The sequence below is a fragment of the Salvia hispanica genome, chromosome 5 (assembly GCF_023119035.1).
Source record: "Salvia hispanica cultivar TCC Black 2014 chromosome 5, UniMelb_Shisp_WGS_1.0, whole genome shotgun sequence".
Classification (NCBI taxonomy): Eukaryota; Viridiplantae; Streptophyta; class Magnoliopsida; order Lamiales; family Lamiaceae; genus Salvia; species Salvia hispanica.
In genome coordinates, this window is record NC_062969.1 from 7,455,116 (window position 1) to 7,472,563 (window position 17,448).

The 17,448-nt window shown below is 37.1% G+C and overlaps 1 protein-coding gene and 1 pseudogene across 5 annotated transcripts; both read right to left on the reverse strand.

Moving 5' to 3' along the window:
• Positions 1–5,854: 5,854 nt before the first annotated feature.
• Positions 5,855–12,789, reverse strand: LOC125189111 (chaperone protein DnaJ-like). 5 transcript variants are annotated; one of them, XM_048086326.1, is made up of 12 exons: positions 12,321–12,789; positions 11,873–11,941; positions 10,934–11,029; positions 10,655–10,779; positions 10,207–10,402; positions 9,557–9,732; positions 8,825–8,954; positions 8,282–8,442; positions 7,305–7,381; positions 7,138–7,213; positions 6,418–6,477; positions 5,855–6,337 (listed from the first exon to the last, which is right to left on the reverse strand). In XM_048086326.1, exons 1-12 carry the CDS (start codon positions 12,687–12,689, stop codon positions 6,256–6,258), a joined length of 1,617 nt encoding a protein of 538 aa, XP_047942283.1. In that variant the 5' UTR covers positions 12,690–12,789; the 3' UTR covers positions 5,855–6,255. The 5 variants fall into 5 exon arrangements, 3 of the variants coding, with proteins under 3 accessions (XP_047942283.1, XP_047942282.1, XP_047942281.1); XM_048086325.1 differs by having other exon boundaries at positions 5,855–6,477; positions 7,138–7,204; positions 12,321–12,774; XM_048086324.1 differs by having other exon boundaries at positions 5,855–6,477; positions 12,321–12,773.
• Positions 12,790–12,800: 11 nt separating this feature from the next.
• On the reverse strand, positions 12,801–15,618 carry LOC125189112 (annotated as a pseudogene).
• Between the last annotated feature and the right edge of the window lie 1,830 nt (positions 15,619–17,448).

The following is a 17,448-nucleotide window of genomic DNA, read 5'->3' on the forward strand; positions in this document are numbered from 1 at the left end:
GTATTTTTGCTAGTGTTTGGTTGTGTTTGAGATTTTGAGTATAGACACGAAATTTTATCATGATGGTAATTTGGCAATACTATGTGACATAAAATGCCTCTTTAATTTAGATACAAGGTTGCAGAGATATGTTTTTTTTTTTTAAATAAAAATAAATAAATGTATATTTAAAATTGGTACTTTTACTCTCTGAAAAAATAGTTGTACTTTTACCCTTCCTATTATAAAATGTACTGAATATTTGATCTCTAAGAGCATTCCCATTCGTGCTCTTAGCTAAGAGTACGGAGGTGGGCTCGGATCCACTTTTACTCCTTGTCCTTAGCTAAGAGCACAACACCCACATCCGTGCTCTTAGCTAAGGACAAGCTCAAGGGTCCCACCATTCTATTATTCAATTTAAATACTCCAATTATTAAAAATATTTCTACATTATAAAAATACATTAAAAAGTAAAAATTACATAATTAAAATCCTAAAAAATAAAAATTACATAATTAAAATACTAAAAAATAAAAATACATAATTAAAATCCTAGAAAATAAAAAAATACATAATTAAAATCCTACATATTAAAAATTACACACGTGGAAGACTAGTCCTCTATCCCCAATTGCCTCTTGAGACCCCGGATCATTTGCTCATGTGTTGCAAGTTGATCCGGAGTCATCCGAGACGTATCGTTCATATAGAGTTGACTCAAGATGGCCCACAACGTGTTGTTTGGGGGTGGAGGAGGCACAAAGGGAGCGAGGGGCGGCGGGGCGGATGGAGTCGAGGCGCGACGGCGGGGGCGGTTGGCCGCCGCCTTCTTCCTTCCTTGCGGGCTCCTGCCAACAATCGAGGTACTTGAACGGTTTGAACTCCTCCCGTTGGTATGCCGCCAAGGCGGCTGTGATGATGTCGAGCTCGTTCGTGCCGCTCCCTGCCGACCGCTCTTCCTTGAGGTAAATCCCCTGGAACTTCTCGATTGCCTCGTTGCATCTGTAGATGCAATTGTGAACCATACTATCATTGCGATAGATGGTTCCCGCCGGCCGGGTTTCATTGTAGAGGCAAGTGATGCGGCCACCAATACGTATCCCCGGTTTGGTTCGTGCCGACGTCCGGATCTTCGGAGACTGCCAAGTAGGCTTTGAACATCGCCATCATCTCACCCGGAGTGTACGGGGTGCGGGTGCCACGAACAGCAGAGGAGTAGGAACAGAAGTAGGAGTAGGAGTAGAGCTGCTGCTCCCTCCCGATCCGGGTTCGGGTGCCCACCCGAACCCGGGGGCGTTTAGGTCGTGCAACGGGTAAGGACGGTAGCTACCCGGAGCTTGCGAACCTTGGGTTTGAGGAGGGGCTGTAAATTGGGTTTCCGGACTATATCCGGCCTCGGAGTCGAATCAATCGTGGTTCCAACCGCGATTGCCGGAGGGGTGATCGCCGGAGCCGGACATTGTGTAGTGTGGTGAGAATTTAGATGAGAGAGTATGAGGAAAAAAGATGAGAGAATGTAAATGATGATATAATAGATGATAGATGAGAATGTGATTTTTTTTTGTGTTGGAGTGGGGGTATTTATAGATGAAAATGTGAATTTTGGGGAAAAAAAATTGAAAAATAAATTAAAAGTAGGTAGAAAACAGATATATTTTTTTGGGAAGTGGGAAAATATTTTTTTTTATTTAAAAACATTTTTTAAAATAAATTTCGAATTTTTTACGTGCTCTTATTTAAGAGTACGAAGGTGGACCCGGACCCACTTTTACTTCTTGTCCTTAGCTAAGAGCACAACACCCACATCCGTGCTCTTAGCTAAGGACAAGCTCAAGGATCCCATCATTCCACTATTTAATTTAAATAAAAACATTTCCACAATATTAAAATCATTAAAAAAAACTCGGAATACTATTACAAATTACAAAAAAAATTAAAATTACATAATTCAAATCCTAAAAATTAAAAATTACATAATTAAAATCCTAAAAATTAAAAAATACTCCCCCCGTCCACGAATAGGAGTCTCATTTCTATCTGACATGGGTTTTAATAAATGTTAAGAAAAGTGAGTGGAAGAAAATTAGTGAAATAGGGGTCTCACTTGTATATATTAGTTTTAAATGATATGTGAGTGGAATGAGTTAGTGGAGTGTGGGGTCTCTTTACCATTTTTGGTAATTATGAACCGAGACTCCTATTCGTGGATGGACTAAAATGGAAAAAGACTCACTACTCGTTGCCGAATTTCGCCCAAATATGATTGATTAGATCTTTTTGTAGCTCAATGTGGGCTCTTGTATCGCGCATTGTGTGTCTTCTTTCGACTCGGCGTGGGGGAGACCTTGCGGTTGAGCTTGCGGCTTCATCCTCGTCGTAAAAGTTAGCCGCCCTCGGTCCTTCGTAAGCTATAATCATGTTATGCAAGATAATACACGTGTACATGATGTCGGCGATATTCTTAACGTACCACAGCCGAGACGAGGCCTTCACAATGTTGAATCGACCTTGAAGGACCCCAAAAGCTCTTTCGACGTCTTTCCGAGCAGACTCTTGACGCTCCGCAAAAAGAATCCATCTCGGATCTTGCGGATTGCTGAACGTCTTCACGAAAGTCGACCACCTTGGGTAGATACCATCGGCGAGATAATAACTCATGTGGTACGCATTTCCGTTGATGGTGAAGTCGATCGCCGGTGCTACACCATTCAAAACATCATCGAAGAGTGGTGAAGAATAGAGCATGTTCAAGTCGTTGTTGGATCCGGCAACACCGAAATATGCATGCCAAATCCATAGGCGGTAGTCGGCGCCCGCTTCAAGGATAAGCGTTGGGTCGCGCCTTTGTGGCCGCTTAAGTATTGCCCCCTCCAAGTAGTCAGGCAATTCTTCCACTTCCAATGCATGCAGTCAATGCTACCTAGCATACCGGGAAAACCGTGGACTGTTTCGTGAAGATGAAGCAACCGTTGACGATCTTCGGTGGTGGGTGCTCGAAGGAATTCCTCGTCGAAAGCAGAACGAACGCCGTCGCAAAAATATTTTAGGCATAGGATTCCAGTTGACTCGTCTACATGCAAATACTCGTCGAAGAGGTCAGCCGTTTGCCCAGTAGCAAGTTGTCGGATGGCAAAAGTACACTTTTGCAATGCCGAGAGACTTTGCCAACCGGATGCGTCTACACCTGATTGAAAGTATTCAACACGGGTGGACAATGTGTTGACAATACGCATAAACAACCGTTTTGACATGCGAAAACGGCGCGGAAAGTAATCTTCTGGATACCGCGGCTGGTCGAAAAAATAGTCGGCAACGAGCCTTTTGTGGGCTCCCTCCCAATCATGATGGATGTAGCGACGTTTTGATCTAGTTGGTTGAGGAGAAGGGGCGGGGGTATTGGCGGCGACATAGGCTTCATAGGCGGCACGATATTGTTCCTGGTATTCTTGTTCTTCGCACTCCGTTTCCGCAATGAGATCGGTGAAATTCATTTTTGAATTTTTTAGAGAGGGTTTAAGTGAGATAGGAAGATGTAGATGATTTAGTATGAAAAAGTATGAATGAGAGATTATTTTGATGTGAAAAGTGGATGATGAATGTGTATATTTATATAAAAAAAATCCAAAAAAGCATCCATAAACGGCTCTATTTTTTGGGAATCTAAAAATACATTTTTTTAAAATTTTTGGTATTATTTCGAATTATTTCTGAATTTTTTTATTCAGAAAAATCAATTTTGCCAACGGCTTATCGTGACACGTCAGCGGCACGGACGTGCTCTTAGCTAATAGCAGCGCCGTGCCGCTGGCACGGAAGGACGGCTTGCAGCCGCGGACGAGCTCGTCCTTGTCGCTGGCACGGACGGACGGACGACTTTTTCCCTATGGCCGTGGATGCTCTAAATAAGCATGTGTAGGAAAATGAATGTATTTGACGATAAAAAGGAATTCAAGCATGCCAAAATCATTGGTTGAAATTCAATAAAATTAAAATATCAATGAAGTAACCTGTACAACAAAATAATTTTAATATCTATTAAAATGTTATTAGAGATTTACCCTTTCTCCACAGGTTCTACACTTAATTTAAATATAAAAAATAAACAATAATTATGCATTTTTACAATAGAGTGAACTTTTAATTTGATCTCTGTAAAATGGGGTTTGCATATTTTTTATCCCTGAACACAAAAAAATATCACCGCATGTTCTTGGAAAATCATTAATCATATTTGATGTCATTCTCCAATTATTTTTTCCCATTCTGCCCCCAAAATTTTTTGAAGGCATACTTCATCTAAATTTATTGATATTTTATAAATTCAAGTCTAACATTAGTAGTATTATTTTTAAATTTCAATTTATATAAAAATACATTATGCATATAAAGGGGAGTGATCAATTGCTAACTAATTATCAATCACAAACTAAGACTAAATCTTAGCCATTAGATCAGAAGATCTAGTGGTTGAAATAATGCCATATGGATTATATTTTTAATTAAGAAAATTAATAAATAAAATTAGAGGGTATTAATGTCAATTCTTTATCATTAAAATCATCTTAAAACTTTTTAAATTTATGTAACTCTCTCGATTTAAATTATTTTTTTACAAAAAATATATCAAATTAAAGATAATTTTATAAGGATTCCAACGAGATCTCAATTGCATATGTTCCGACGACGTTCGGATGATGAAATTTGATATTTTTTATTTTAGTTTTCGTAAATGTTGATAACCAGATTTTTATCAACAAATACATCAAAAAATCTCAATAAAACAATGTAAAAATCTCAATAAATATGTGTTGATATTTTCTTGTACTAGTGTTGATATTCTTATGTCATATTGTTGATATTTGTAATACACTATGTTGATATAAAAAACATTCACAAAAATTATCATATGATAACATAATGACGATATTACCCTTTTGTTGATATTTTGTCTACTATTTATTGAGATTCGTAAGATTTAATCTCATCCACTCATTTTAAAATCTAAGGATGGAGATTTGGTCTTGATTTAGGATTAGAGTGTTATAAGCATTAGAATATGACCCTGCATATAAATATATAATAAATGAAAATTACGCATTACAATTTTCAGGATATATTACTGCATATATTTGTACAACTAAAAATATATGACTACCCATGAAAATAATTTCTAAAAATAAAATTTGTATATTTTTTAATTGCTATCTACTCCTATATACTGTATGTATATTTTATTTTCATATAAATTGAAAAGTATTTGAATCCTTACAATATCAAGAATTTAAATTAAGTATGCTCAAAAAGAGTTTAAGGGCAAAATGACAAAAATATAAATAGAAAAGAACTTGAAATGCGATTAATGAGTTTCTAAAGACTTAGTGATGATAGTATATTTTTTAAGTTCAAAGACATAAAAACATGCAAAATTCATTTTCTAGAGACCAATTTTAAAATTTATTCTTTACAATAATAGTTCTAGTATCCAATTAGATTTTAAAAAATAAAATAAAAAGCGAGATCCGTATGTTATGCATATGAATGGATCAAATTTAAAGAATGCATACTGAGATTTGATAGGCCTACCTTATAATTTTGTCACATCCCACGTTATGGACCCGTGATTTGGCACCTATAAAAGTCGACATTGAAAAATGGGAAACGACATTAATGTCCAGCCCACAAGTCTTTGACTCACAATAAATTTAAAATTTTCGACTGCTTTCTACTTCAATCAACACTCATTTCACAAATGCGAAGTTTCTTCCCAACCATACAACACTCGCTATGTGCTAGTTCTACAATCTAAATCCTCTTCACAAATGGACTATATTATCATCTCTCATCAATTTCAATCAGTTGAGCTATAATCATCAACTAGAGAACCACCACATATTTTTCGTAACAAGAAAGGAAAAAAGTATACATAGGGGATGTAGAGTGTCTACAAGGGTGATTGCATTTTATCCAAATTTATGATGGGTTGATACATAGGCAATAATCAAAATCTGGTAAATATACAGTTGCCAAACTAGGACTTGAATGGATTGGCATCAACATCCACATGTAGACCCACCAAAAACTCAATTGTGTTTCTCACACAAGCGTGAAACACCCCAGCTAGCCTCTCCTGAATCAGTTAGAGAGTCGAGCGGCTACCAATGGATTCTCAAGATACTACAGAGCAGGCAGCAAATGTCCTTGCATGAATAGCTGAGTATACATTCTGAATTGCATTCCTCCTCCAACGGCAGGAAATGGGAAGCGCAAGATTAACTACTGTTGTATTTTTATCCTTTTACCGTGTTTCTGATTTGTTTCGTTCGTTGCCAGAATTTGGACCACCAAGATTTGCTCACTACGAAAGTGAGAACAAATGAAAACAAAATTACAGAAGTAGCACTCATAGAAGGCAACTTTGATAGGGTCTTTGTGTACATCATTGGTGTTGATGTATCGATGCAGATTGATGCGAATCTTTCCCTGGGTTGCCTTCTCCTATGAATTGGAAACATATTAAAGAGCAATTATTTAATCTAAGATGAAGGCTGAGGTTAAAGATGCAAGAAAATACTAACAAATAACGGTGAGTAAATATAATGGACATTCATTAATTATAGTTTCAATAAGCCATCAAGCCTAAAATAACAAAGTAAAAAGACTCAACAACTTCAAAGTCACTACTGTCTGCAACTATATTAAAAATTAACAACTTTAAATTCACATGTCGCCAAAAATCTGGACAATGAGGACCACTTTTTCAAACTATAGAGTTCAAATGGCCATGTAAGAAAAGAAATGTAAATGTACACATAATGCCTATGGGATGTGATCAAATGAAAACTCTAAATATTGTACAAACTCAAAACTATGATCTTGACCATTGAAAAATGTCAACAGATCACAAAAAAGCATCAACAGGAAAATGTCAACAAAATTTCAACGGTAGTCAATGATTGATGTTGTGTTGATATTGTGTTGACATTAAAATCTTGAAATTTTACTCTGTGTTGATATTGTATTGAAAATGTGTTGATACTGTAATGAGGAGTTTTGAGTTTGTACAATATATAAGTTTGCAATTTATCACTACCCCTAATGCCTATATATGCATACATAATAGCAAAAAAGCAGCACAAGAAACTGGATGCAACATACCATAGCATATCCTTTATCGATTTCAACCAATGTGTTTCACTTTTGCTTCTGACGTCTGAACTTTGGTCTGCCACATCTTTAACATGAGTTCCAGGATAATAAACAGTTATAATCCAATACTTGGATAAGATATAATTTGAAAGCTGCTAGTCAGTTCAAAAGAAAACCTTCTCTATTGTCTTGAAGAACACCTTCAGTTTTCCTAAGAGATGCCAACCCTTGAACCAGTTCTCGTTCTGCATCACTAAGAAAGTTGTGGAAGCACGCACATCAGACAAAAAAAATCTAACAATGGTTAATATTAAATGGAACGAAGTCATGTTTGTGTTAGTATGTGTTATAGCAACATAATTGAAGAGATCATTTTCAACAAGGATTCCCAAAAAGAACCACACCATTCTTGAAAATTTGTAGTTCAATACACACATTACATAATGTTGACCTGAAATCAGAAGTTAAATTGAATGATAATTCTTTGGTGGAGAACATGGGCTAGGGGTTTTATTTCAAATGGTTATTCTTTCTATGGAGAGGTCTGGTTGTGCATGACGCAAAAGCAGCGTACCAAATTACCAATAAATTGAAATTTCACTTGGTAGATTGACACTCTACTGCAGTCAATCAAAGAGCCTTGCCTCTCTTCTACAATACCCATGGATGTCTCAGTTTAAAGCAAGGTCTAGTTACACAACAGATAGCTTGGCTAGACACAAAGAAAATCAATCTTTCTCCAAGAAACAGACATTTGTATGACCCCAAGTACTCTCTTTTGGATTCAGGGAACAACTCTCGGAGCTATTTTTCCTTATAGAAGAGACAGGAGTGAAACAATCAAATCTATTGATATTGGAAGACCCAGCTGATTCTTCCGTAGTATCATTTCCGGGTCTAATGGAATTCATAGCTATAGGAAAGCCTCAGACATATATTTTCTTTTGACCATATTACGGTTGCTATTACGATATACTGATGTAGAGAGGGAATGAATTCAAGAGCATCGCTTCTACACCTCAATACTGCTTAACCAAAAACAAATGAAATCTCTATACATGGAAGCCACATAAAGTTAACTAATATAAAGAGATCAGATCTCCCTCCCCCGAATAAAATATAAAGGGTCGATTCAAATTTACTTGATGCAAACCTTATATGCTTTGGGATCTGAACATCCACAGTGAAATAGTGATCACCCCGTACAGAAGGTTTTCTTATATTTGGCACGCCCATGTACGGCAGCCTTAAGTTTTGTCCTGGCTGAGTCCCGGGGGGGATCTGAAGATCCTTTATACCTTCAACAGTATCAACCTGCAGTTTGAATGGAAAGATTTTCTTAGTTCAAGTACAATGCAGTTTATCATGACTCTATAATAATTCACCTGATCGTTGCTTTGTATCATAAAGATCAAGAGAAATGTATTTTAAAGTTTTCAGTTTTATATATTAAAACCCTTTTTTATTCATACATGTTAACATACTTAACTCATTTAGAAGAGAGGGTAACCAGGCGGACAGAATCATGCAGAAGCTTTCATGTAAAGTGATTACAAAGAATAAAGATGAGAGTATATCAGTAGGAGGTTGGACAAATTTTAGAATCACCTTGTGTAGCTAAGTTTATTTTTCTTTTTGTAGCCAAAGAAATGAAAATATTGATTGCACAACAATGGAGAACTCTGAAAGGCTGTACCTTTTTAAGAACCCCAAGGATTGCTTCTGTATAGTCAACATCCACTCTTGAGTATAGATTCATACCATCTCTCTTAATTCCTTGTTTCTCATCAATATGGAGGACAAGATATAAATCACCCGCTATACCCCTGTATGTACATAAATACCAGGCACGAAACATTTTTAAATATATTTACAAGTTAAACAGACCAATACAGAATTTTACATTACATATGCTGCCCAAAGATTATTTTAGGGTACAGAAGATAATATTTAACTAGCCATTCGAGTGCTGCTCGCAAACAATACTTTACCCACATCTCCATTAAACAGGAAGTTGTAGGAGTGCTGCCTCTTAGCCAAATAAAGTTAAACTGATATCAACACAACTAACAAGAGCCCATGTTAGTCTTTTCTGTTTAGGCAAAAAATCCTTCACCTAACAGAAAGAGAAACTACTACCCTGTATGTCATTCATTTCCAAACTACAACTGCCTCTTAAGCTTATGATTTTCTGTTCATGATGTCAATCAAGCAGATTGCTTGGTACCACAAACTATATCCAGAACACTGCAATCAGAACTGTTTGTGCCTGAAGGAACAAGAATGCAGCTAACTACTTGACTACAAGCACCAAATGTACCTGACAATATGACTTGGGCAGAGAAGCACGAAATAGCATTCCATAAAAGAGCCAAGTGGACCCAATAACTTCATCAACAAATTCAAAATCAAGACTAAATAAACAAACCTCATGCTATCAGAATTTCCTTCTCCTCGGACCTGCATTCTAGCTCCCTCCTCAACGCCAGGTGGAATAACCACCTCAATGCTCCTATGTGCTTGAACTCTGCCATGGCCATTGCATCTGCCACACTTATCAGTAATTATCTTCCCGACACCTTGGCATTTTGAGCAGGATGTCACCTAGAGGTCACAGAATTATCTACACATAATGTTAAAGCAAGAACTGGAGTTAAACCTCTCAGCTTCTAGGCCCACACAAGATTTATGAAGTGATACATCTTCCCATTTGAAGGTCTATATGATTTGAACTTATAGACGTCTGCTGAGAAGGTTGTAAGAAGTACTCAGTTAATTTGTGAAGAAAATATAATTATAATTCTCAAAAAATTTCTGGGTCTTAGCAGCTGGTTTAGAAAAAAAAAGATCCTAACTTATATAAAAATGAAATCAGAAGTTTATAAGATGTCATCATACGAGCTTAGCAAACATCCTCTGCTAAAACAGATAATGTACTGCAGCATCACACAAATATATCCAACACAGCGAGAGAATTTAATAATGTGTATCTGACAGAAAGTCGGATGTACTAAGCTTTAGATACAGCGACGAAATAAATATTTTTCTGGAGCATTGCATATTGACACATGCAGATACCTGAGATATAACTCCAAATGGTGTTTTTTCTGTTTTCATTATCCGTCCTCTACCTCCACACTCAGCACATGTTTTTAGGCAACTGTTGGACTTTGCACCCGTTCCACCACAATCATCACATGTTTTAAAATATGGTACTTCGACATCACGTTTCCCCCCAAAAATGGATTCTTCGAAGCTCAAATACAAATCGCATCTGCATATCAATGCAGTGATAGATTAGCCATTCTGATTCATGACAACAATTTAACCAAACTACATGAACTTGATACCCTAATGGATTACAGTAAATCAAGGTCCCTGTGAGTCGGCTTGAAGCTCAATTTTATGAGGTAGGTTGATCGTAAATTGATCTATTTGTAAGTTAATTTCATCTGATAACCACGAAACATGATAAAACTCAAACAATACAGTAAATTTAGTTAAAGATACTCTAATGGATTATTACCGAATGTCAAGATTCTGTCTGCTATTCCCTCTAAAGTTAAAGTTGAAGCCTGATTGCTCACCGCTTCCTCCAAAAAAGTTGCTAGGTTCACCAAAGTATTCAGCAAAAACTTCAAAAGGGTCCACCTACAACATGTAATTTACACAAAATAGTTGGACCCCAAACCAAATAACTGGATAGGGGTAGCAGCAAATAAAAACATGAAAGTAGTAAATACATATTTTGGACGAAAAAGTAATAATGATAGTTGCGAAGAATGCCACAGATACATGATCTTACCCCTTGTGGACCAGAACTTGTTGCGTCAAATTCTCCACGAAGACCTTCCTCGCCAAAACGATCATAGACAGACCTTTTTTCAGAGTCTGACAGAACCTAAAACAGCAGTTTTTTTACCAGAGAGTCAAAAGAAGACAATTGTCATAACAATACACCTAATCATTCGATGAAATGAAGAAGAGCATCAATTGGCAACAATCATATACTGGAATTAGTACACCATAGTGTTTAGACTCAAACAAAAATATAGAGAAGAAAAGAAGAACGAATAAAGGCATCAGAACCGGTCTTTAGGTCCTTGTACTATAATATTACGTTTATTCAATAGGTCCATGTACAATTTTTTATGTTTCAATTCCTATACTAATCTCATCGCAACACATCACTTTTGACTAAATCGCCAACATTTCAGTTACAAAGGAACAACTGAACCCAAACTAGAAGTACAAGGGAATATAATTTACAAAACAAAAGTTAAATGTCCAAAGTCCTATTGAAATTAAAGTATAGATTTTGTTTCAAAAACTCTAGTTTTTGTATAGTTTATATCAAACAAAATTTTAGTTTAACAGACTTGAAATTGTTTTTAAATCATATTTCTATAGGAAAAGAAGTTAATACATTTGCAGGACCTAAAAATATTAGTATAACATTAATATCGTATATCGCTATTTTATTTTATAATCAATTCTATTCCAAAATCTCTTTCCAATTTTACTATACATTATGGAATTAGAATATTTTATTTGAAATAAATAGTATAGAGATACAGAGATGTGATTTGCCATGAATATACTATCAAGCATATATGCATGACATCAAAGGAGAAGAGTTGAGCTAAACTTTCATGAACGAGTGCCGTTTCTTGCATAGGCACGAAATGTTTCAGATAAAAGAATTTGACCACAATAGTACAGTACAGTGGCAATATAACTTTACCTCATAAGCAGCAGCTATTTCTTTAAATTTTTCTTCAGCACCAGGACCCTTGTTCATATCAGGATGATACTGCATTCACACGCACTGAGTTACTAAAGAGACAAAGCCTGGAAATTTAACTAGTAAAGATTCAAGTAAGCAGAATATCTGGGACTAGAACAGGAACTGTAATCAAAAGGAGATAATTCATTCACACACACATAGATATATACTCAATGCAAAACCGAAGCACAACACAACCAGTCACTATACGTCTATAAACAGTCATGGTTACAACGGGCCTTTGTTAAGAAAACAAAACATGTAAAATCATCAATTAATCGATGAGTAGTAACTTTTTTAATACACCTCAGTTACTCCGCTTCAAACTCTCCGGCATTTCGACAACACCATGCAGCAGCATTGAATGATTGCATTGGCATACACACAAAACGACTTAAACAGTTACCTTCCTAGCAAGCGATCGATAAGCAGCTTTAATTTCTTGTAGAGTGGCATTTTTACTGACACTGAGAACAGAATAGTAGTCGGAACTGGAGGCTCTTTTGGCGGCGGCAACAAAGGGAGTAAAACGGCGACGTCTGGTGCCACTGAAGTAAATCGAATGGGGAGCTCTGAGCTTTAAAGATGGGAAAACTGTGGCGGAGAATCCCAAATTCTTGACCTTGTGAGGAGACAAATAGTTCGAATTGCAGAAGATGAAATTAGGGTTTATGGAATTTGAATAGTTGGATCGCGAAATAGGGTTTTGGGATAATTGCATCTTTGTTAGAGATGCAATTGGGAATAAAGGGTTTCTGTTCAAGTTGAGGTTCATTTGGGTGTATGTAGTAGTGTTGTCATGGACAGTTGCTCATGGATATGCATAAATATAGAACTGGTGTTTGAAAGCAAAAATAATTGAATTGAATTATTAAATTCCTTCATAAATATAGAGAACTTTTTTATGATGAATTTAAAAAACCAGGCCAATTACAAATTACAATGTTTTCTAAACAAATCCTACGACGATATTTTACCCACTAGCTAGTGGTAGAGGATCACACAATCCGTTAGTAATTTTACAATCAGAGGAAGTTCAAACAACCACAGCCATTTGCAATCATCTTCTATCTGCTCTTTGAAAGCTCATCCATCAACAAATGTGCCACAGATTTGTATCCCATCTCTCTTGCTACAAACACAAAAAGTACTAGAAAGTATTAATAGCAGTGTTGAGGCTGTAAAACAAGTTCATGACCAAAAAAAAAACTAGGAGAAACCTTTATATATGGCAATTCCAGTAGGAATCATCTTCCTCCTCTTCATACAGAATGAGCTGTTCATATCCAGAAAATGTAACGGTTGAAGAACAAAGAAAACAATCCGAATATCTTAAAAATTGCAAAATTCGAGTGAAGATCAGATGCAGGAGTATAGTTAACCTGTTGCATATCCAGTGAGGTTTGGTTCCTGTATCCTCTATGCAATGAGGGCACATCCATTCTTTATTCATTCTCACTTCCTCCATTTCTAGCATGTAACGAATGTCCATAACAATCTAAGAAGACAGATTTTTATCTTCATTTGTTATGTTCAAACAGATTGCTCGGCTTACCTTCACCATATCTGATCTTGAGGCAGGCTCGACAAAGGATACCATTGGCATACTGAGCACTCTGTTTTACCTTCAAGAAGGGTTGTGGGTAATGTCTTTTTAATCATGTTATGAACCATATAGGATAGGAACAAAAGGTGAGCTAGGATTTGAGACTGACCTATGCACGGTTGCTTTATGTCCCTATCACCACAACGTTTGCAATCTTCTTCACCACAGAGTTTCTTCTGCCTGTTTAGGAATCAGAACAACCAAAATCAAATTTGACATGAGCATGTTTGTTTTGGCTGCCAGAGATCTATGATGCTACATCAAATGTATCTCAATACAAATATACACAAACACAAGAAAGTTTTATCAACTTTCTATTGCTCCTAATATCACAAACAATAAAACCAAACCAGATCAAACTCTCTACACCCACCATCGGAGAGATAAAAGGCGTTAGTATCAGGTCCATGATCAACTGTCAAAGGTATGTGATATGCATGAAAATTTTGAGATAATAAAATGTTGCAAAAAACCCCTCATGTCAAAAAAAAAAAAAAAATTGCACCAGATTCCGTTGCATTTTCAAAAGATAATTTACCTCTTCCCTTTTCATCATTCATTCCACAAATGTCCTCCATTAGAGTTGTAGTAGTCAAGTGAATATGGGCATTTCCGGCCAAAAATTAGAAGGGAAGCAGTATAGACAAAGGGGATTCGGTGCAGTTCTTTTCACACGAGGGGGTTTCGCACAACATTTTTGTATCATTTTCATTCAATACTCACAACTGCACGTATAAAATCAAGTTTTTATTTCAAAGAATCCATGTAACATGTTCATGGTTTCCATGAGAATACTAAAAGTACTCAAAGATAAACTACAAAGAAAGTGCTTATACATTTCCAAATTAGCTCATTCCAAACTCTAGTAAATGTAAATGAATCATAAATGCCTATAGATTCCTAAAACTATCTCATCCACACACTAATCTCATACCAAAAACTGGAAACAATAAAGCAGAAACAGATTAGGGCAGAGAGAACCTGCAGAAATGGCAGCAAATGCCATAAACTGGATCATACAAACTCCCTCTCTCCTTAGACACGCAGCGCCGCCTCAAAGCTTCTTGCGAAATCACACTCCGTCTAGAGCGCCTCTTTACACCATCACCAGTTTCATCGCCATCACTACCTTCCAAGTAACTCACTTTCCCTGCATCCAACATAAACAAATCGAAATCAAAACAAAATCAGCTATTTACACTAACAATCGATTGTTTGTAATATCCACGCACCGATTCCTGGTGGCAGCGATATTCCCCCCAATCGAGCTGATCGCCGCAAAGGGGCGGCGCTGTAGTCGACTTTGCAGTATTTTCTTTTTTGAGATTTCTCGGATTTCGTCGATGAATTCAGAGACCGCAGCTCCGTCAAGGTTTTTTGAAGCCCTAAATTAGCCAGCCGCGTCTGTAATTTCGGCAGCGGTGTTAGAGAATTGTATGGATTTTGCAAATAGAAAACACCACAAAATCACGTGTTTTGAATTGGGAGAGGGAAAACTAACCTGATTTTCGACGATGCGAGCTTTTCTGAGTTGTTCGTAGTCGGATTTAGCTTTGAATCTTCCCATTTTTTCGCTCAGTTGTTTGTTAGTGTGGCGAATTGGGGGAGGGAAAACTAACCGCTTTGTTTTTCAAATGTTCAACGGCTATTTTTCTTCTGTTAATCTGACGGATCCGAATCGTGGGAATCGGATTCAAATTCAAGTCAATTTATCAAGTTAACGAAGTTATCCAAAACTCATACTATATCACATTATCATTTCCTCCATTTCTATATCATATAACAATTCTCACAATCTCATGCATGTCCGCATATTTCTCCTCCAGCAATTTAATTTGAATTTTTTAACGTTTTATAAAATTAAAATAAATAACATTATCAATAACAAAATAACTTCAATAAAATTCATAAAAATTACATTAATTGTGATACCTATAACACAAGATAAAGAGAACTTCAATGCTGAATGTTTGAGTGTGTCCAAATTTCTACAATAAGATCGGCTTGAAAGTGGCTATGGATTTGTTCTTCACACATAGAAGCGCATCGATTTGCGACCTCATGGAATTCTGGAGGCACACCTTGAGTTGTTGGCTAACTTGTGACCCCTGAGCTAGAACCCCCTATGGCATCTTACCAAACAGGCGTACCTTGAGTATATAATACTCCCTCCGTCCCACTTTAGAGTCCCGGTTTAATACTTTTGGATGTCCTACTTTAGGAGTCCCGGTTGGAATATTCCATAAATGGTAATAGGCCCCACATTCCACTCACCTTTTTCCATTCACATTTTATTATAAAACTAATATATAAAAGTAGGACCCACATTCCACTATCTTTTTTTACCAACTTTCCTTTATACTCCCTCCGTCTATGAATAGGAGTCCCATTTTTATTCGGCACGAGTTTTAAGAAATGTTAAAAAAAGTGAGTGGAAGAAAGTTAGTGAAATAGGGGTCCCACTTGTATATATTAGTTTTAAATGATATGTGGGTGGAATGAGTTAGTAGAATGTGGGGTCTCTTTACCATTTATAGTAATTATGAACCGGGACTCTTATTCGTGGACGGACCAAAATGGAAAAACGGGACTCCTATTCGTGGATGGAGGGAGTATTTCTTAAAACCCGTGTTGAACTCAACCAGGACTCCTAAAGTGGGACGGAGGGAGTACATGCATATATGATATCGAAGACGTATGATCGACCCGATAAGAAACGAGTCCAATAAAATTCGACTCATTCCATTAATTTATGTATGCTTATGGAATTTCGTGGCATGTTGAAAATTGCCAAACCTATTTGATTGAAATGTCATATAAAAAATCGGCTTAAATTAATGATACTTTGGGATATTTCAAAATATCATCCTTTAAAGTAAGTAAAAGGATTAACCTATAGTATTATTTTTACTAGGCTAATCCACATAAACAAATGCTCCCTAAATATTACTCCCTTCGTTCCATAGTAATTGAGGTATTTCTTTTCGGCACGGAAATTAAGAAAAATTGTGTTATGTGAGTTAAGTAAAGGGAGAATAAAGTAGAAAATGAAAAAGGTAGAGAGATGAAGAGAGAAAAATATGTTGACTTTTGCTAAAAAATGAAATGACTCTATTACTATGAAACGTACCAAAATGACAAAATGACTATATTAGAGCATCCACAATAAGAATAGGTCAGCCATAGGCCAGCCACTCTCTCTCTGTGTCACGTCATCGCACTAAAAATCCACCTGCCACATCAAGCATTTTACTCAAATAGGCTAGCCTTAGGCCAGCCGCAATAAAAAATAATTCAAAAATAACTACATTTACGGAAATAAATTTACGATTAAATTACGGAATTAAATTTACGAGACATATACGGGAAAATTCATTCATTTCATTAAAAAAAAAGGTACATAGATAAAAAAAAATACATGATTTTTTTTTAAAAAAAATGGGCTTCCACACACGAGTCCCGCCACTCTCTACTCCTCGTCGTCGCCGCGCCGTCCCTCGCCGCCACCACCCGGGGTATCCCGAGCCCGCGTCCGAACCCCCACCAGGTGCCCTCAAGGCATCCAAATCCACCGCATGTTCTCGAGCATCGAGTGGAGAAACCTCTTCTCCGTGAGGTCGGTTGCGGCCTTCCACTCTTGGAAGACCTTGTACATCCGTTCTCCGTTTTTGCACGCGAGAATAAGGTGTACGCGCGTGGGGGGGGTGCCGAGATGACCTCCTGTGGCGATAGGGGGGATCCTCCACTCGCTGGTCCGTTGCGCCCGCTTTTGGCCAACGGGGCGAGGGCGACGAGTAAAGGGTGGAGGGAACGGAAACTCATCAGCATCCGGGGGGAGGTCGTGGGATCCGCTGCCGCGCGTCGTAGTCACCGGAATAGTTCAGCCTCTGCTTCTTCGGCCACCCAGCGCCGCACCCCGCCCGGAACT